Below are 22138 nucleotides of genomic sequence, written 5' to 3'. Positions count from 1 at the left end.
TCTGTCCGTCCTTAAACAGCAAATTCAATGTGATTTCCATCTTCCTGTCCATCCATTTCATTCACGGAAGATTTATTAAGATTTAAGATCTTAGTTACTTTCAGTTTACTCCAGTTTTTCTTTGGGCCATTTTCAAATGAAGGACAAACAGGACAAATCCAATCCGGCCAATTACCGCCCCATCAGTCTACTCCCAATCATTAGCAAAGTGATGGAAGGTGTCGGCGACAGTGCTATCAAGCGGCACTTACTCACTAATAATCTACTCACCGATGCTCAGTTTGGGTTCCGCCAGGACCACTTGGCTCCAGACCTCATTACAGCCTTGGTCCAAACATGGACAAAAGAGCTGAATTCCAAAGGTGAGGTGAGAATGACTGCCCTTGACTTCAAGGCAGCATTTGACCGAGTGTGGCATCAAGGAGCCCAAGTAAAATTGAAGTCAATGGGAATCAGGGGGAAAACTCTCCAGTGGCTGGAGTCATACCTAGCACAAAGGAAGATGGTAGTGGTTGTTGGAGGCCAATCATCTCAGCCCCAAGTCATTGCTGCAGGAGTTCCTCAGGGCAGTGTCCTAGGCCCAACCATCTTCAGCTGCTTCATCAATGACCTTCCCTCCATCACAAGGTCAGAAATGGGGATGTTCGCTGATGATTGCACAGTGTTCAGTTGCATTCATAACCCCTCAGATAATGAAGCAGTCCATGCCCGCATGCAGCAAGACCTGGACAACATTCAGGCTTGGGCTGATAAGTGGCAAGTAACATTCGCGCCAGACAAGTGCCAGGCAATGACCATCTCCAACAAGAGAGAGTCTAACCACTTCCCCTTGACATTCAACGGCATTATCATTGCAGAATCCCCCACCATCAACGTCCTGGGGGTCACCATTGACCAGAAACTTAACTGGACCAGCTACATAAATACTGTGGCTACAAGAGCAGGTCAGAGGCTGGGTATGCTGCGGCGAGTGACTCACCTTCTGACTCCCCAAAGACTTTCTACCATCTACAAGGCACAAGTCAGGAGTGTGATGGAATACTCTCCACTTGCCTGGATGAGTGCAGCTCCAACAACACTCAAGAAGCTCGACACCATCCAGGACAAAGCAGCCTGCTTGATTGGCACCCCATCCACCACCCAAACATTCACTCCCTTCACCACCGGCGCACTGTGTACCATCCACAGGATGCACTGTGGTAACTCGTCTTAAGCTTCTTCGACAGCATCTCCCAAACCCGCGACCTCTACCACCTAAAAGGACAAGGGCAGCAGGCACATGGGAACAACACCACCTGCACGTTCCCCTCCAAGTCACAAACCATCCCGACTTGGAAATATAGCGCCGTTTCTTCATCGTCGCTGGGTCAAAATCCTGGAACTCCCTTCCTTACAGTATTTTGGGAGAACCTTCACCACACGGACTGCAGCGGTTCAAGAAGGCGGCTCACCACCACCTTCTCAAGGGCAATTAGGGATGGGCAATAAATGCCGGCCTCGCCAGCGACGCCCACATCCCGTGAATGAATAAAAGATTGAAACTGTTTTGAAAACATGCAGATTAGATTAAACATGCTGATTTTTACCATTCTTGTTTACATGGAAACTGTACTTACTTTAACTGGCTTAAGTAAAATAAACTGTGGTGGAAATTATTTGTTATTTCGTGTACAGTGTGTATTTTAGTAAAGTAGTCCAAACGAGGCATACAGAATATGATAGAGACATCAGTTTCACTTTAGACTACCATCAGATGTAGGATTTTAAAAGTAAAATCCAATTCAAACCTGCTGATCTAGGCTTGCTGGGACATATGGGAAATCTATTATACTGAGATACCAACAAATAATTTCTCCAAGTCTTTGTACACACCCATAAACTCTAGCATTTTGTTAAATTTCTGTTCCTATAGCAATTGTTTTCAGCGACAACTTGTTGCTATGTCAGTAAAATACATCCCATTTTTAGGGCTCCAATATTGGATTCATGGGGGATGAAACTGGCCTTGGACTGTAACGCAAAATGGCCGATAGCGAATCAGCTGCCCGTTTTGCAACCCACCCGATTTTCTTTTCCACTGACTTTGTTCCTGCTCCATTGGCATATTTCCTGGGGCCTTCCGTTGGGATATCTGCCTGAATCAGGTTGGAGCCCCTTCCCAGACCTACCTTCCTGCCAGCCGGTGAGTTGAAGAGACATGCCCATCTGGCACGTGCAGCTCAATGGATGGATGTCAAAATAAAGTGGGCCTCTCGTGCAGGTAATCAGGCGGCTGGCCCACCTGCTCCGCGAGCCAGCAGCCCGATAGCTAAAATTCCTTAGCATTTATTAAACATGTACAGAATCTTACAACACCAGGTTATAGTCCAACAATTTTATTTGAAAATCACAAGCTTTCGGAGGCTTTCTCCTTCGTCAGGTGAACATGGAAATCCTTGAACATTTCGCATTTATATTCAGAGAACAATACCTGGTGATTACAGATAATCTTTCCAACTGCCCGTTGTCAAGGCAATCAAAGTGTTCAGACAGAGAGGTGTTACCTACAGGACCACCGAATATACAAACGGCCAGAACACAAAACAGAGAGGGAGAAACATCCGAAAGGAAGAGAAAGACAGAAAATGACCCGTTGTATTAAAAACAGATAACTTTTATTCGCTGGTGGGGTTACGTGTAGCGTGACATGAACCCAAGATCCCGGTTGAGGCCGTCCTCATGGGTGCGGAACTTGGCTATAAATTTTGCGTTGTCGTGTGTCTCGAAGGCCGCCTTGGAGAACGCTTACCCGAAGATCGGTGGCTGAATGTCCTTGACTGCTGAAGTGTTCCCCGACTGGGAGGGAACCCTCCTGTCTGGCGATTGTTGCGCGGTGTCCGTTCATCCGTTGTCGCAGCGTCTGCATGGTCTCGCCAATGTACCATGCTCCGGGGCATCCTTTCCTGCAACGTATGAGGTAGACAACGTTGGCCGAGTCACAGGAGTATGAACCATGTACCTGGTGGATGGTGTCCTCTCGTGTGATGTTGGTATCTGTGTCGATGATCTGGCATGTCTTGCAGAGGTTGCCGTGGCAGGGTTGTGTGGTGTCGTGGACGCTGTTCTCCTGAAAGCTGGGTAATTTGCTGCGAACGATGGTCTGTTTGAGGTTGGGTGGCTGTTTGAAGGCGAGTAGTGGAGGTGTGGGGATGGCCTTAGCGAGGTGTTCGTCGTCATCGATGACATGTTGAAGGCTGCGGAGAACATGGCGTAGTTTCTCCGCTCTGGGGAAGTACTGGACGACGAAGGGTACTCTGTTGGTTGCGTCCCGTGTTAGTCTCCTGAGGAGGTCGATGCGATTTTTCGCTGTGGCCCGTTGGAACTGTCGATCGACGAGTCGAGCGTCATATCCCGTTCTTACCAGGGCGTCTTTCAGAGTCTGTAGGTGTCCATCCCGTTCCTCCTCGTTTGAGCAGACCCTGTGTATTCGCAGGGCCTGTCCATAGGGGATGGCCTCTTTGACATGGTTAGGGTGGAAGCTGGAAAAGTGGAGCATCGTGAGGCTGTCTGTGGGCTTGCGGTAGAATGAGGTGCTGAGGTGCCCGTCTTTGATGGAGATTCGTGTGTCCAAGAAAGAAACCGATTCTGAGGGGTAGTCCATGGTGAGCTTGATGGTGGGATGAAACTTGTTGATGTTATCGTGTAGTCTCTTTAGTGATTCTTCGCCGTGGGTCCATAGAAAGAAAATGTCGTCGATGTATCTGGTGTATAGCGTTGGTTGGAGGTCCTGTGCAGTGAAGAAGTACTGCTCGAACTTGTGCATGAAAATGTTGGCGTATTGGGGTGTGAATTTGGTCCCCATGGCTGTTCCGTGTGTTTGGGTAAAGAACTGGTTATCGAAGGTGAAGCCATTGTGATCCAGGATGAAGCGGATGAGTTGTAGGATGGCGTCTGGAGATTGGCTGTTGTTGGTTTTGAGTATCGATGCTGTTGCAGCGATGCCATCATCGTGGGGGATACTGGTGTAGAGTGCCGAGACGTCCATCGTGGTGAGAAGTGTTCCTGGTTCAACTGGTCCGTGGGTACTGAGTTTTTGTAGGAAGTCTGTAGTGTCGCGACAGAAGCTGGGGGTTCCCTGTATGATGGGTTTCAGGATGCCCTCGACGTATCCAGAGAGGTTCTCACACAGGGTTCCGTTGCCTGATACGATAGGATTTCCGGGTGTGTTGGCTTTGTGTATCTTTGGGAGGCAGTAGAAGTCTCCCACGCGGGGAGTACGTGGGATGAGAGCGCGTAGGATGCTTTGAAGGTCTGGATCGAAGGTCTTGATCAGTTTGTTGAGCTGGTGGGTGTGATCTTTGGTCGGATCTGCGGGTAACCGTCTGTAGTGTTCCTGGTTGTCCAGTTGTCGGTATGCTTCTTTGCAATAGTCCGTTCTGTATGACGATGGCTCCTCCTTTGTCCGCTGGTTTGATGACGATGTTGCGGTTGGTCTTGAGAGCGTTGATGGCGTTGCGTTGTGCTCGGGTGACATTCTGGACTGTCTTGTGAGTGCGAATACACAGGATCTGCTCAGACGAGGAGGAACGCGATGGACACCTACAGACGCTGAAAGACGCCCTCGTAAGAACGGGATATGACGCTCGACTCGTCGATTGACAGTTCCGACGGGCCACAGCGAAAAATCGCATAGACCTCCTCAGAAGACTAACACGGGACACAACCAACAGAGTACCCTTCGTCGTCCAGTACTTCCCCGGAGCGGAGAAACTACGCCATGTTCTCCGCAGCTTTCAACATGTCATCGATGACGACGAACACCTCGCTAAGGCCATCCCCACACCTCCACTACTCGCCTTCAAACAGCCACCCAACCTCAAACAGACCATCGTTCGCAGCAAATTACCCAGCTTTCAGGAGAACAACGTCCACGACACCACACAACCCTGCCACGGCAACCTCTGCAAGACATGCCAGATCATCGACACAGATACCAACATCACACGAGAGGACACCATCCACCAGGTACATGGTTCATACTCCTGTGACTCGGCCAACGTTGTCTACCTCATACGTTGCAGGAAAGGATGCCCCGGAGCATGGTACATTGGCGAGACCATGCAGACACTGCGACAACGGATGAACGGACACCGCGCAACAATCGCCAGACAGGAGGGTTCCCTCCCAGTCGGGGAACACTTCAGCAGTCAAGGACATTCAGCCACCGATCTTCGGGTAAGCGTTCTCCAAGGCGGCCTTCGAGACACACGACAACGCAAAATTTATAGCCAAGTTCCGCACCCATGAGGACGGCCTCAACCGGGATCTTGGGTTCATGTCACGCTACACGTAACCCCACCAGCGAATAAAAGTTATCCGTTTTTAATACAACGGGTCATTTTCTGTCTTTCTCTTCCTTTCGGATGTTTCTCCCTCTCTCTCTCTCTGTTTTGTGTTCTGGCCGTTTGTATATTTGGTGGTCCTGTCGGTAACACCTCTCTGTCTGAACACTTTGATTGCCTTGACAACGGGCAGTTGGAAAGATTATCTGTAATCATCAGGTATTGTTCTTTGAATATAAATGCGAAACGTTCAAGGATTTCCACATTCACCTGACGAAGGAGAAAGCCTCCGAAAGCTTGTGATTTTCAAATAAAATTGTTGGACTATAACCTGATGTTGTAAGATTCGGTACATTTGTCAACCCCAGTCCATGACCGGCATCTCCACATCTTTATTAAACATATTTGTGACTTTGATTGGGAGAACATCAATGCTACAAAAATAAATTAACAGGCTGCCTAACTTGTACATTTTGGGTTGGATTTTCCTCCCCTATGCTGCCACATTCCTGCTCCAAATTAAATTTTGCTCCCACCCGCCCCTGCTGGGATTTCCACTGGCAGCCCCTCCCCCCTCCACTGCATATGAATCCCATCCGCCTCCATCGTTACTGTTACCGGGACTGTGCGGTGGAAAGTAGCAATAGGCCCAGGATAGCGGCGATAACGACCCCAATGTCCATTAATGGAGGAAGAGGGCCTAGTAGAGGCCTCCTCTCTATCCAATCTTGCTCTCAGGCATTTACCTTAGATGGGTTTCAGACTCTGCCAAGGTCTACAAAGCTGCAACTCCTGCCAGCTTTGGGGGGAGAGGGTCTTCTGCCCCTTTATTGTCCCTCTCTGCCCCTTTGGAATTTAAACCAATCTTTTTGGCAATCAAAGGTATTAAGGGATATGGGCCAAAGGCGGGTATATGGAGTTAGATCACAGATCAGCCATGATCTTATCAAATGGTGGAGCAGGCACGAGGGGCTGAATGGCCTACTCCTGTTCCTATGTTTCTATGTTCCTATGATCCCAGATACCATGTCCCATCAACCAATCACATCCCAGAATCATGCAACCGTGACTAATCAGATATCATAACTATCACCGGTGTGTCACATCTGATCCAATCACATTCTACTGAAAAACAAATTCTAACATACTGCCACCATGATACGTCCTCACCCACTCCACTAACATGCTAAAAACACAATTTCTAATAGAATACATAAAAAAAATTAAACAATTCACCAGAAGAAAATCACAAACTTACCCATCTCATCTCCTGATCACTCCAACAATTCCATTTCCCTACACATACATGGCCAACATATCCCTGTGAGCTTCATTGACAGCCTCAGCATCAGATGGTCCCCCGTTCATTTGCAGACAGCACCAGACCCACCCACATCCCTGTATTCCAAGGTCTGGCTTAGTTGAGGCCCGATTTGAGGAACATATGTGCAAGAGACAAAAAGCATACTTTGGGACCACCTCAAATGCTCCTGCACCTTGCAATGTCCCATACCATTTTGAGTATGAGGCACCAGTGGCTTCCTTCGACTCCTCTGCCTGTCTAACTTAACTTCTGTAAACAATTTTACAACACCAAGTTATAGTCCAGCAATTTTATTTTAAATTCACAAGCTTTCGGAGATTTCCTCCTTCCTCAGGCAAATGTTTCAAGAGCTCCTTGAAGCCTACGCATTTATACATATAGAACAATACATGGTGTTTACAGACTGCCCCTGCAACTGCCCGTTGCCAAGGCAATCACCGTGTTCAGACAGAGAGGTGTCACCTGCAGAACCCCCGAATACACATTCAACAAAAAAACAAACAGGGAAAAAAAACAAGAGAAAAAAAACAGAGAGAGGCAGAAACATCCGGAAGGCAGAGAGAGCCAGCAAATGACCCATTATATTAAAAACAGATAACATTTGTTCGCTGGTGGGGTAACGTGTACACGCTACACGTTACCCCACCAGCGAACAAATGTTATCTGTTTTTAATATAATGGGTCATTTGCTGGCTCTCTCTGCCTTCCGGATGTTTCTGCCTCTCTCTGTTTTTTTTTTCTCTTGTTTTTTTTCCCTGTTTGTTTTTTTGTTGAATGTGTATTCGGGGGTTCTGCAGGTGACACCTCTCTGTCTGAACACGGTGATTGCCTTGGCAACGGGCAGTTGCAGGGGCAGTCTGTAAACACCATGTATTGTTCTATATGTATAAATGCGTAGGCTTCAAGGAGCTCTTGAAACATTTGCCTGAGGAAGAAGGAAATCTCCGAAAGCTTGTGAATTTAAAATAAAATTGCTGGACTATAACTTGGTGTTGTAAAATTGTTTACAATTGTCAACCCCAGTCCATCACCGGCATCTCCACATCATAACTTAACTTCAGATAAGTACCATCAATTTTGCTGTTAATTTGTGTCTATATCATAGGAACCGTTTGAGAGTTATTAAGACACAGCTACTGTACCAAAAGTATAGTTTAAAAAGTTACTTTAAGCAGAACTGTTTCGATCATTGGACGATTCTACATTTAAACATTGGTTGTCATTTCACACCTTTGCAGAATGCATTTTATCCCATACTGGTCATTATTGATTTATGGACAAAAAAAACAATACTAAGCCACCACATCAATAAATAATAAAGGCTAAATCACATTACACCCTTTAAGTACCTTGAAATCTGGTTGACTGACAGCCATGCTAAACTAATGACAACGTTGTGGTTCTGCGATTGCACTGTCATACACACGACTATGTTTTTTGAAGGAAATCTATTAAAGATATCACTGATTTACCTTGCCAGTAAAAGCTACCAGGTCCTCCCAGCACCAGGTTCCCATCCTAAATAAAACAGATTCTTTTGTTAGTTCGAAAATGTTTTTTAAAGACATGAAATGTTATAACCAATGTAATGTTACTCTCTGCACATTGGTAACTTTTTAAAAAAACCATTTAGACACTTCATAGAGAAAACATAAATATATTAAATAAATATTACTATACCAAGAATATTATTAACTGTAATGAAGAGTAGCAGAAAAGTGATTACAATCCTGTCTGTAAGTGTGTCAAACACAACAAACCTATCATAATACAGAAGGTTAAATATGTTCCAAGGGCCATGCACAGTAACATAATCTTTTACACAAGGCATCAGAAAAAACTCCAGATGTCTGGACGTGGCACAGTTTTGTACCATATATCATAATAGTATCATGCCTTTTCTGTTTGCATTGGCAGAAATTGCTGTAAAAGATATGAGCAACACTGGACTTACAGAATGCTAAAGAGCTGTGAATCAATGGAGTCTAAAATACTAGCGTATCAAAGCTACTGAACTTTTGTTTCTTTCAGCTGCCTGGACATGCTCTAATCTTCAAGGTTTCATGTTCGGTTGTTTCATGGATATTGAAAATATGTAGTATATGATTTCATTTTCAATCTACTCATTTTACTTACTGCAAGCAGGTGCACACCCACAAATTTCACACTCTCTCATAAACCTTCTGCTTTATCCTCAGTTTAAGATGTTCATCTCCAAACTACAAAAGTGCTCTTTCCTTCTATACACACATTCTCCTTAGAACTACTGTACTTCAATCTGTTTTAAATTGCCTCTACTTACATTATTTTTCCTCAATGAAAATTTGGCAAGAATTGCATGGTTAGCACTTCATATTGCTATTCTGTTTTTTATGGCCAAAATAATGGTCTACTTTCTTCACAATAAGTAGGATTGGGTACAAGATTGTCTGTTAATGCAGCAAGCTTCATACCAAAGCCAGCTTGTTTAAGCATCTGGAGTTTGATCAGATTATTGACCTGGTTAGGAAACTGGTTGAGCGGCAGGAGACAGAGAGTAAGGATAATGGACAAGTACTCAAATTGGCAGGACGTGACTAGTGGTGTTTCACAGGGATCTGTGTTGGGGCCTCAACTATTCACTGCATTTATTAACGACTTAGATGATGGGATAGAGAGCCACATATCCAAACTTGCCGATGACACAAAGATAGGCAGCATTGTAAGCAGTGTAAATTGAAGCATAAAATTACAGAGAGATATTAATAGATTAAGCGAATGGGCAAAACTGTGGCAAATGGATTTCAATGTTGGCAAGTGTGAGGTCATCCACTTTGGACCTAAAAAGGATAGATTAGAGTACTTTCTAAATGGTGAAAAGCTCGAAACAGTGGAGGTCGAAGGAGACGAGGGGTCCATGTAAATAGATCATTAAAATGTCATGGACAGGTACAGAAAATAATCAAAAAGGTTAATGGAATGCTGGCCTTTTATCTAGAGAACTAGAATACAAGGGGGTAGGAAGTTATGCTACAGCTATACAAAGGCCTGGTTAGACCAAACCTGGAGTACTGTGTTTAGTTCTGGGTACCGCATCTTAGGAATGATATACTGGCCTTGGAAGGAGTGCAGCATAGATTTACTAGAATGATACCTGGACTCTAAGGGTTAACTTACGAACCCTTTAGTTACAAACTAGGGTCGTATTCAAGATATTAAGGGGAACTGATAGATATTAAGGGGTAGATAGCGAGAAACTATTTCCGCTGGTTGGGGAGTCTAGGACTAGGGTACATAGTCTAAATATTAGAGCCAAGACTTTCAGGAGTGAAGTTAGGAAAAAACTCTTACACGCAAAGGGTGGTAGAAGTTTGGAACTCTCTTCCGCAAATGGCAGTTGATGCTAGCTCAATTGTTAATTTTAAATCTGAGATTGATAGATTTTTGTTAACCAAAGGTATTAAAGGATATGAGGCTAATGCGGGTATATGGAGTTAGGTCACAGATCAACCATGATCTCATTGAATGGCGGAACAGGCTTGAGGGGCTAAATGGCCTACTCCTGTTCCTAGATCACTATGTAGAGGCAATCTTACTACCCAAATGCTACTCAAAGGATATTTATTTACAACATTACAGTAAATGTTGCACTGGTTTGAAGATAATAAGAAAATTGTATGACGATTTACTTATCAAATTATTTACAAGGAGTCTGCTCTAACAATAGTTACAAGACTGTGTTTGGCTCCTTATTTTAGCATTTCTTCTTTGTACTTAAGACTTGACGCCAAATATTGTGGGGAAATGTGAGGTTATTCACTTTGGTAGGAAAAATAGAAAAACTGAATATTTTTTAAATGGTGAAAAACTATTAAATATTGGTGTTCCGTGGGATTTGGGTGTCCTTGTACACAAAACACAGGAAGTTAACATACAGGTACGGCAAGCAGTTAGGAAGGCAAATGGTATGTTGGCCTTTATTGCAAGGGGGTTGGAGTACAAGAGTAAGGAAGACTTGCTGCAATTGTACAGGGCTTTGGTAAAACCTCACCTGGAGTACTGTGTACAGTTTTAGTCTCCTTATCTAAGTAAGGATATACTTGCCTTGGAGGCGGTGCAACAAAGGTTCACTAGATTGATTCTTGGGATGAGAGGGTTTTCCTATGAAGAAAGATTGAGTAGAATGGACCTATACCCTCTGGAGTTCAGAAGAATGAGAGGTGATCTCATTGAAACATATTAAGATTCTAAGAGGGCTTGACAGGGTAGATGATGAGAGGATCTTTCCCCTTGCTGGAGAGTCTAGAACTGGGGGACATTGTCTCAGGATAAGGTATTGGACATTCAGGACTGAGACAAGGACGAATTTCTTCACTCAGATGGTTGTGAATCTTTGGAATTCTCTACCCCAGAGGGCTGTGGACGCTCAGTCGTTGAGTATATTCAAGACTGAGATTGATAGATTTTTAGACTCTAAAGGAATCAAGTGACATGGGGATCGAGCAGGAAAGTGGCGTTGAGGTCAAAGATCAGCCTTGATCTAATTGAATGGCGGAGCAGGCTCGAGGGGCCGTATGGCCTACTCCTTGAAGCACAGAATCATAGAAAGTTACAGCACAAAAGGAGGCCATTCGGCCCATCGTGTCCGTGCCGGCCGAAAAAGAGCTATCCAGCTTAATCCCACTTTCCAGCACTTGGTCCGTAGCCTGTAGGTTACGGCACTTCAGGTGCACATCCAAGTACATTTTAAATGAGTTGGGGGTTTCTGCCTCTACCACCCTTTCAGACAGCGAGTTCCAGACCCCCACCACCCTCTGGGTGAAAAAAATTCTCCTCAGCTCCCCTCTAATCCTTCTACCAATTACTTTAAATCTATGCTCCCCTCTGCTAAGGGAAATAGGTCCTCCTTATCCACTCTATCTAGTCCCGTCATAATTTTATAAACCTCAATTAAATCTCCCCTTAGCCTCCTTTGTTCCAAAGAAAACAACCTCAGCCTATCCAATTTTTTCTCATAGCTAAAATTCACCAGCCCTGGCAACATCCTTGTAAATCTCCTCTGTACCCTCTCCAGTGCAATCACATCTTCCTTGTAATGTGGTGACCAGAACTGTACACAGTACTCAAGCTGTGGCCTAACCAATGTTTTATATAATTCTAGCATAACCTCCCTGCTCTTATAGTCTATGCCTCGGCTCATAAAGGTAAGTATACTGTGTGCCTTTTTAACCACCTTATCTATCTGTCCTGCTACCTTCAGGGATCTGTGGACATGCACTCCGAGGTCCCTCTGTTCCTCTATACCTCTCAGTATCTTCCTATTTATTATGTATTCCCTTGCCTTGTTTGCCCTCCCCAAATGCATTACCTCACACTTCTCTGGATTGAATTCCATTTGCCACTTTTCTGCCCACCTGAGCAGTCCATTGATATCTTCCTGCTCCTATTTCCTATGTTCTTATTGCTTCACTTCCAAGTATAATTATTGTTTTATTATTAGAAAAGGTCTTGTCCGAAATACCTAAAGAATGATATCACAGTAAATAGTCAACAAATGTAGTTTATGTTGCTTGAAGCTGCTTCTTAGGGAGAGAGTAGGGCCTCTTAAGGATCAACAAGGTCATCTATGTGCTGAACCACAAGAGATGGGTGAGATCCTGAATGAATATTTCACATCGGTATTTACGGTTGAGAAAGGCATGGATGTTAGGGAACTTGGGGAAATAAATAGTGATGTCTTGAGGAGTGTACATATTACAGAGAGGGAGGTGCTGGAAGTCTTAACGCGCATCAAGGTAGATAAATCTCCGGGACCTGATGAAATGTATCCCAGGACGTTATGGGAGGTTAGGGAGGAAATTGCGGGTCCCCTAGCAGAGATATTTGAATCATCCACCGCTACAGGTGAGGTGCCTGAAGATTGGAGGGTAGCAAATGTTGTGCCTTTGTTTAAGAAGGGCGGCAGGGAAAAGCCTGGGAACTACAGACCGGTGAGCCTGACATCTGTAGTGGGTAAGTTGTTAGAGGGTATTCTGAGGGACAGGATCTGCAGGCATTTGGAGAGGCAGGGACTGATTCGGAACAGTCAGCATGGTTTTGTGAGAGGAAAATCATGTCTCACGAATTTGATTGAGTTTTTTGAAGGGGTAACCAAGAAGATAGATGAGGGCTGTGCAGTAGACGTGGTCTACATGGACTTCAGCAAAGCCTTTGACAAGGTACCGCATGGTAGGTTGTTACATAAGGTTAAATCTCATGGAATCCAAGGTGAGGTAGCCAATTGGATACAAAATTGGCTTGACGACAGAAGACAGAGGGTGGTTGTAGAGGGTTGTTTTTCAAACTGGATGCCTGTGTCCAGCGGTGTGCCTCAGGGATCGGTGCTGGGTCCGCTGTTATTTGTTATTTATATTAATGATTTGGATGAGAATTTAGGAGGCATGGTTAGTAAGTCTGCAGATGAAACCAAGATTGGTGGCATTGTGGACAGTGAAGAAGGTTATCTAGGATTGCAATGGGATCTTGATAAATTGGGCCAGTGGGCCAATGAATGGCAGATGGAGTTTAATTTAGATAAATGTGAGGTGATGCATTTTGGTAGATCGAATCGGGCCAGGACCTACTCCATTAATGGTAGGGCGTTGGGGAGAGTTATAGAACAAAGAGATCTAGGAGTACAGGTTCATAGCTCCTTGAAAGTGGAGTCACAGGTGGATAGGGTGGTGAAGAAGGCATTCGGCATGCTTGGTTTCATTGGTCAGAACATTGAATGCAGGAGTTGGGATGTCTTGTTGAAGTTGTACAGGGCATTGGTGAGGCCACACTTGAAATACTGTGTACAGTTCTGGTCACCCTATTATAGAAAGGATATTATTAAACTAGAAAGAGTGCAGAAAAGATTTACTAGGATGCTACCGGGACTTGATGGTTTGACTTATAGGGAGAGGTTAGACAGACTGGGACTTTTTTCCCTGGAGAGTAGGAGGTTAAGGGGTGATCTTATAGAAGTCTATAAAATAATGAGGGGCATAGATAAGGTTGATAGTCAAAATCTTTTCCCAAAGGTAGGGGAGTCTATAACGAGGGGGCATAGATTTAAGGTGAGAGGGGAGAGATACAAAAGGGTCCAGAGGGGCAATTTTTTCACTCAAAGGGTGGTGAGTGTCTGGAACGAGCTGCCAGAGGCAGTAGTAGAGGCGGGTACAATTTTGTCTTTTAAAAAGCATTTGGGCAGTTACATGGGTAAGATGGGTATAGAGGGATATGGGCCAAGTGCAGGCAATTGGGACTAGCTTAGTGGTATAAACTGGGCGACATGGACATGTTGGGCCAAAGGGCCTGTTTCCATGTTGTAACTTCTATGATTCTATGATTCTTAGCTGACCTTTGAAATTTTACCTATTGCGCAGGAAAAACTAGTCAAAGAGGATTTAAATGGCATCATCCCTTTCTCAGCACAGGCACTTCCTATATTCATTGTATATGTTGCACAGAACCTGGAACTATTCCGGAGTTATGTGCTTGGAGTGTCTTTCCTTTACATCTACATATACAGATGGTATTTCATTTAGGATATCTACTACATTTTCTACAGTAAAGTACAATACAAATAAAATACAATGAGAAGCTTACCTGGGTAAAATCAAGGCTAAATCCTGCTTGACAAAAACCTTGACCTTCAGGATCTGGCTGGTCTGTAATAGGTAGAAAACATACATTGCTTTCATTTTTTTCATAAATCGCAAATGCTTTTATTACCTTTTGCCCAAGTAAAATGACATTAACAGCCTAACGTTTTTTAAAGGATGCAAGTGCATCAGTATGCATTCCTGTTTTTATTGATATTTGGCTCAAATGCTATGCTGTCTGCTTCAATTGGAAGGATGGAACAATCCATGGCAGTTCTTAATGTCATCCAACAAGTCCCTCTATTTTTCTTTTATCTTCAAACTGAATTCTCCCTTACTGCACAGATCTCCATCCACTAGCACCCTTGCTGAATAATGCTATGACTTGTCTGATGAGAGCTCCTTGGTCACCCTTGCTTGGGGTTCTAACACTACATCTTTTACACTATGCTGCCATCCTAATTTCATTGAAGTGAAATAGTACTCTTAATACCCAAATGATGTGGTGTGCAAAACCATCCTTGGTATTCATTTTAGAATATGTTCACATAGTAGTGACACCTTCACATAAACTACTGTAAAATATCCCTAAGCAGACATCTGACCAGGGATGTTTTGGAGCAGCTCCAGTTCACTGAATAGCCAGATTCATCACAGTGATTAGCACATTTTATAAAATGTTGTGTTAGAGCCCCATGCAAGGGTGACCAAGGATTTGAATCCTAGCTTTGACTAACTCATTTACCTTCATCAGACAAGTTAATGGCATTTTTCAGCCAGGGTGCTAGTTGATGGAGATCTGTGCAGTGGAGGAGTGTTCAATCTGAAGGTAAAAGAAAAACAGAGGGGCCTGTTGGATAACATTGAAAACTGCTGTGGCCTAGATTGTTCCATTCTCCCAGCTGAAGCAGATAGCATGGCTTTTGGCACCATGTTGGCTGCTGGAGTAAACTTTTCACTATATCAGGCTTACTATCTCTTGCAGCACAAGCTCCTGTGAAGCAGTTTTTAATGAATCTTGTTTATTTGGAAAAAACTTTTCTAAAATTATTGCAACACCCATAATAAGGAATGCAACTGCATTCCAATCACATTAAAATATTCCATTCATTTATTAGCACATTATTGTCTTATATGGCAGTTTAATTTGATAACAATGCTGCACTTAACACATTATGGAGCATGTTTTCCGGTTTTATTCCGCTGGCATATTTATTATATCTTTATATGAACCACCTGGAATTTTGAAAATATTTTAGTCCCCTATTTTACACCATATAAAAATTTATGATTCCATACAATTAAATGATTTTTTAAAAAAAGAATGCTATACAGTGCAGTTCTTCTAAAATATTTTCTACACATAGGAATGTATGTGAAGAATTTATGATTACATATATTCACCAAATGGTGATATTTTGCACACATATTTGCACAAATACCATTATTAGATATTTTCCAACATTAAATATGGGTCACCAAAAGTTGTTCAACAGGAAAGTAGAAAACAGGCATGTAATGATAACAGGAAGAAGTAAAAAAAAAGTGAATTACATAAAATACGTACAAATGTTCACTCTGTGTTAGCTGTTCAACTTACCAGAACGACATGGAGAATATTCTGCATAAGCACTGAAATTCTGAACTGCCACATAACAGGTGCCAACTGGGTCTTTTTCTTCAGTCAATTTAAGGGCTCGCCAATGATATAGTGGGGCACAAGCCTATTGTTTAAAAAATAAATCAATTCACCAAAATGTGCAATTATTTTCATTTTTTACAAAAAACCTGCACCTTCTTTTGTCAAGCTGGCATACTTATACGATAACTGAGCTGGAATTTTTATTACTTCCTCATCGAGTTATTTCCCAATATCAAACAAATCTTAAATTCCGACCCATGTAAAAGCCTACCTTTTGCATTAGTACTGCTGCTATAACTCTCTCATCCCAATGATCTTTTTTACATTTTAGTATATTGGAATATAAAAAATCTGATTACACAAATGTAATCCCACATCAGGAAGTTTCAGATACAATATTATCTAAAGTTTGTCATCACATAACAGATTGGTGACTGTTTCATTCAGCAGTTATGATATCATTTCCAGGCAATGATTAAACATTTATTTACCCAGCTAATTCATAATGTTTGTCTAATGAATACTAGTCAAAGCATATCAAAGCATGATCCTCCCTCACTTAAAAAAAGAAACAATACAAATAATATAACCAGAATTTGGAAAACAGATCTGAACTGTACAACACTCTGGTGATTCTCATTTTTATCACATGCTACATTTTTACAATGTAAACTTAAAAAAGTAGGTAACATACATTCTTATTTACCATTCTCAAATTTCAGTAGCAAGGACCAGTAAGATAGCCAACTATAAATACAAAATATCAAAGCACACATCTAACTGATCCAAGATGTTGTAACATTACAATATCTAAGGACTTACCACAACCCTTTCTTTATGAGATTTCACTGTCGCCCCAAACCATTGATTGGATTTGAATTCGACAGGTTCCCTTGTGCCATTAACTCTGATGATTCTGTTACCTAATATTTGAAAAAATATTAAGTTATGCATGTCCTCAAGTGTTTTAAGATCTTCCTTTCTTTTATAGACAGTGAAACAGTAAAATCACCATTTTTCAAATAATTTTGTTTCATTGAGATCATTTGCAAGTTGTTTCATATTGCATTTGTCACCTTGTGACTATATTTTCTGTATTACCACCTTGTAATTGTAATTTAAGTGTATTACACTTAAAGATTGAAGATTATCAATCACAAACAATATGATTTAATATTTTCTGTTATTTATAGTTGTCTATGAATAATTTAGCTCACAATAGACTTTTAAAGAATTTTTTTTTTAAATCTTTGTTTTGCTCAATAACTACTGTTTATAATTCATAATGTTGTTTCTTATTGTACTACTCAGTTCTCAATTTTTAAGGAACAAATATATGATACAATTTTCTCCACTTGCATGACTGTTGTGATATGACACTTTCGAAAATACCTATTCTAGATGATTAAAATGCTAAGTGATAAGTAAAACAACTCAATGTCATTAAATTCCTGATAACAAAATATGGTTTCTCTAATTGCTTTTATTAAAAAAGAGTAAATACTAGTTCATAACTTAATTGTATGTACACACACTCGGAGACATCTCTCCAACTTTGTTTAACATATACTTTGCAGATGTCAACATAAAAGGAACCATCTGGTTAAAAAATCAGCTCCAATTATGATGCTTCTCAGTCTTTAATAAAAAGCAGACAATTCCTCACCCCCTCTTTTTTTGAAGCAAACTGATTTCCCACATGTTCATCCCTCCCCAATTTCACTGTCTGTCCGTGAACTTCTTTATGAATTGTTAAGCAGGAGGAGTGCATCCTCCTCTTCCTTGACAGTCCTTGTACAGTTTCACTTCAAACACGTAATAAAAAAAAGTCAACAGATGTTACTTTCAATTTGAGCAGTGTGTTTTCTTCTGCTGATTCACAACTATCAGAAATCATATTTAGCAATCTCCCATCCTGCGCCTCATCCCTCTCCAGTTCCTAAGACATGGATCTTGCATGAGTTGCTTTGTTTAGTTATTTCTTTGCCAGCAAGACTGACAGATCGTTTACTGAGATACCCGAACATTTATACAAAAACAAACTGGCTGAACTGTGGCTTTTGATAGTTTAAAATATTTCTAAACTATTGTTTCTCATGATTGAAACACACGAATTCATGTAAGTATTCATTTAGGCTATTTGCACCTAAATGTTCTACCTTTTATGTAACTTTTAGAAAGGAGGTTCACATTCAAAACCAAAATGTGTAGTTCATTTCTTTTAAAACAAAAATTAAGTTAGTGAAGAATGGGTATAACTTCAAATCAGATTTTTTAAATTATTAGGCAGTGGCAATAATTACTTTTCTATTCTCATTTGATATAATTAATTCGAAGTTATTTAATCTGAGTAGCTCATTGGAGTGAAACATTTTATATGCCGTGAAACTCTAATGACAGCAAACAAATAACATGTTTAAAGAAGTAACCCTGCTAGTCACATCAGTTTTGAAATTGTTATAATCTAAATTGTCAAATTCGATTATTCAGAAAGGTAGACGCAGGCTCATTTTAAGGCTTAAACTTGGAAGTTACGGCCTGACTATACTATATACCACGTGTCGTGAACGTTTTGTCGAACATTTAGTGTTAGAACTGGAATTAAATCTACATCCCCCCCCCCCAGCTGAATAATGTATACACCCTTCTTTTAAAACTGTAACTTGCTCTCATGTTTAGCTCTTAAATGGTAGTTTCGTAGGAGGTAATATTTAGTTGGTAAAAATAAAATGCTACCTCGCGATTCCAGTTCTGCTGGTGTTTTTTTGCACAGATTGAGGGTTTGTTAAGTGGTCAGCGGAGATGGGGGGGCGGGGGGGGAAACAAGTCAAAGTCTGGCAGCGGGAGCTCGATGCTTCACACTTACTGCTTCTGTCGAAGGGGATCTGGTTGCAAGTGGCGCCTCCTGCTGCCCAGCTGCAGAAATACACGGCTCCTCCTTCCACTATCCCCGGCTGAGTTGTGTTGGCTTTCGGGGCTCCTACAAGGACATTGACTCTGAAGAAGAAAAGAAGATGCCCCCCCCCAACACCCCCCCAAAAAAAAACTGATTTTTAAAAAAAATTATAAATTCTTGACATCAACATCGACTAACTACAACCGAACGGCACAAATGTCTCTCCATCACATGCTACCGATTACCAATTTAACTGGGCAACTTTGTTACCAACAATTTAAACGGTTGACCAGACACAAAGTTACAAATTGTTTCAGGCAAAGGAGGAGGAGGAGGAGGGGGGAAACTTTCCAACAACAAGCTGTCGAGTTTGGCAACTCTTGAAACATTTGTTTCTAGATATTAAAAGGAATGTTCCTCACGTGTTTTTATCAGGCGAGTAGAAATCCACCGAATACCCGAAATAGCTGCCCTCAGGTCCGCCGTACAGAGCGGGCTGCTCCAGATCCAGGTTGAAGGCGAGACATCCCGGGACGAGCGGGAGCAGGAACAAGTGGAACAAGCGGGTCCGGGGCGCCTTCTGCCAGCAGCGGCGAACACTCATCGCGGGCCGGCGATTAAGAGCCAAAGGGGGGTGTTCGCGGAGAGAGAGAGAGAGGAGAGCAAGGGGGTGCTGACAGTAAGGGCAGGGTGCACCACCGGTCCTGCCGGGCAGACAGTGTGCGACCGACTGCTGTCACCGTCACCCAGGCGCAAAGAGCTGGATGTGGCCCGGGAGAGGAGAGATTTACAGCTTGTCACTGAGTGTGAGTGTCAGACCCGGGCTGTCAGTCGTGCCGTGCTCGATAAGACCTTCCCTTTTGCTCCCTCTCGCCTCCTGTTAATCTGGACAGCATTGGGGAGGGAGGCGGCTTTCCCCACACTGCTCGCGTCATTAAGGAGCTATCCTTTTATGGTGGTAAAGGGCATCATAGTCTTTAATCTCACTCTATCTCGAAAGTGCGATGCAATCTTCCACTCGCGTGTGCTGCCCGCCCCGTGCCCAGCAAATCACTTATTTCACTAATAGTGGACATGAGAAATATAAGGAGCCCCGAGTACCGCCCTGGTGCAAACATTTTTGTATTTTCATTGTAAAGAGGAAATCAATTCTGTAATACTTCCCAAGTTACAAGAAGATCTCATTTTTTTTTATTTTCAAGTTTTCTAATTAACCTCATTTGCTAATTATATATTATATATTAAAAGACCAGAAGGAGGTAGGAATTAGAAATGCCATTTTAATTGATCCATTTAGCCCCATTGTTTTGGTTTATGTTCAGGACCTAGTCTGTCCCTTAGCACCTACCTGCTATCTTGGCAACCAGATCGTGTTAATTTAATGTGATACTCAAAGTAAACATACTTTTCAAGAGCTGCCAAAATAGGTTTTATGATTTATAATTCTGTCTAATTTCCCCAATTTTTCTCCCTGGTCTCCACAAATCAAAAACTGCTCAGTTTCTTCTCAGACAAAGGCTGCAGTTATACTACCACTTTCAGCAACACAAGAATGATTGTATAGCTCAGGAGTCAGATCAATAATCTGAGTATCTAATGCATTGAAGCGAGAGTTGTTTCAGCAACTCTATCAGGTCGTCTCATGCTGCTTGGACTTTGCTTGCACTGAGTTTAGTATAATTCCAGCCCAGTGTAAAGTCACATTTTAAAAGTGCCTATTTAATCCACAGAGCTTCCTGGGAACTTCAACAATGTACTCTTGATAATTTTCAATGTTATGAGAGAGGTACATTGTCATGTATCTGCAGAGCTCCATTATCACTGAGCTCAGTGCAAGGGAGAGTTAGCATAACTCGGTTTGTTGGCTGAGCATTTCATTATATAAGTACCAGTTCCATGCTGCTATCTAGGCTATGTACTATATACAGTATAAGGCAGCTACTATAGTACAGATATTGGTCTCAACCATTGCCAACAGATCCCAGCTACCCTGTTTCTGTAACACACTGCGCATTGAATTTGGACTGTGTCTTGCAAGTTCCACTTGTGGTGGAACTATTAGAAGATGTTACTGATTATACAATACATTAGGTCACCCCATCTCTAAATGAGAAGGACCTAATCCCTATTTAAGATAAGGACTGTACAAAAGTGAAGCTGCTACTCCTTTTTTATTGCAATTGTAGAAAGTATATTTAATAATTAACAGGATTGATTAGCATTTTAATATTAAAATAAGATTATTTCATGAGCCCATTGGTTTCTGAAGGAAGATCAGTCTTCAGGACAGAAGGCAATGTTCATGAGAAGTGGAAGAGAGGGAGAGAAGAACAGCCAGCAATAAAGATTTTTACCATCGGGATATCAATTGGACTACTACTACTGTTGGCAAATTGGCCAATAGCTGTTCATTGCAATATTATCTAATTTAGTTTATGTTTAAATACAACTCTTTAGAAGCCTGATTCATGAAAAGGCTACAGTAAGGACATTTTTTCAATGGGTTGTATGATGAATTGTGTGTTATGGTGTTTATCTTAGCTGCAGTATGTTATACCTCCTGAGTTATAGAATCATAGAAGGTTACAGCACGGAAGGAGGCCATTCAGCCCATCGAGTCTGCACCGGCTCTGTGCATGAGCAATCCAGCTAGTCCCACTGCCCCGCCCTATCCCCATAGCCCTGCACATTTTTTTGTTTCAAGTATTTATCCAGTTCCCTTTTGAAGGCCATGATTGAATCTGTCTCCACCACTCCCTTGGGCAGTGCATTCCAGATCCTAACCACTCACTGTGTAAAAAAGTTTTTCCTCATATCACCTTTGGTTCTTTTGCCAATCATCTCAAATCTATGCCCTCTGGTTCTTGACCCTTCCGCCAATGGGAACAGTTTCTCACTATTTACTCTGTCTAGACTCTTCATGATTTTGAATACCTCTATCAAATCTCCTCACAACTTTCTCTGTTCCAAGGAGAACAATCCCAGCTTCTCCAGTCTATCCACGTAATTTAAGTCCCTCATTTTTTTTTCTTCATTCATGGGATGTGGGTTTCGCTGGCAAGGACAGCATTTATTGCCCATCCCTAATTGCCCTTGAGAAGGTGGTGGTGAGCCACCTTCTTGAACCACTGCAGTCCATGTGGTGAAGGTTCTCCCACAGTGCTGTTAGGTAGGGAGTTCCAGGATTTTGACCCAACGACGATGAAGGAATGGTGATGTATTTCCAAGTCAGGATGGTGTGTGACTTGGAGGGGAACGTGCAGGTGATGTTGCTCTCGTGTGCCTGCTGCTCTTGTCCTTCTAGGTGGTAGAGGTCGCAGGTTTGGAAGGTGCTGTCGAAGAAGCCTT

The 22138-nt window shown here is 42.3% G+C and overlaps 1 protein-coding gene across 1 annotated transcript in view; it reads right to left on the bottom strand.

Moving 5' to 3' along the window:
• itga8 (integrin, alpha 8) overlaps positions 1–19670 on the bottom strand; it is a 222680-nt gene extending 203010 nt beyond the window's left edge. The window contains exons 1-6 of the mRNA XM_068006777.1: positions 19213–19670; positions 18761–18891; positions 16717–16817; positions 15853–15976; positions 14257–14318; positions 8118–8163 (exon numbers count right to left, since the gene is read on the bottom strand). Of these exons, the coding sequence (XP_067862878.1) occupies positions 8118–8163; positions 14257–14318; positions 15853–15976; positions 16717–16817; positions 18761–18891; positions 19213–19394 (646 nt within the window). The 5' untranslated portion in view covers positions 19395–19670. The remainder of the gene's footprint in view (positions 1–8117; positions 8164–14256; positions 14319–15852; positions 15977–16716; positions 16818–18760; positions 18892–19212) is intronic.
• Positions 19671–22138: the final 2468 nt, after the last annotated feature.

This window comes from Heptranchias perlo, chromosome 2 (genome assembly GCF_035084215.1).
Source record: "Heptranchias perlo isolate sHepPer1 chromosome 2, sHepPer1.hap1, whole genome shotgun sequence".
In the NCBI taxonomy this organism is placed as follows: domain Eukaryota; kingdom Metazoa; phylum Chordata; class Chondrichthyes; order Hexanchiformes; family Hexanchidae; genus Heptranchias; species Heptranchias perlo.
This window is presented reverse-complemented; position numbering and strand designations above follow the sequence as displayed.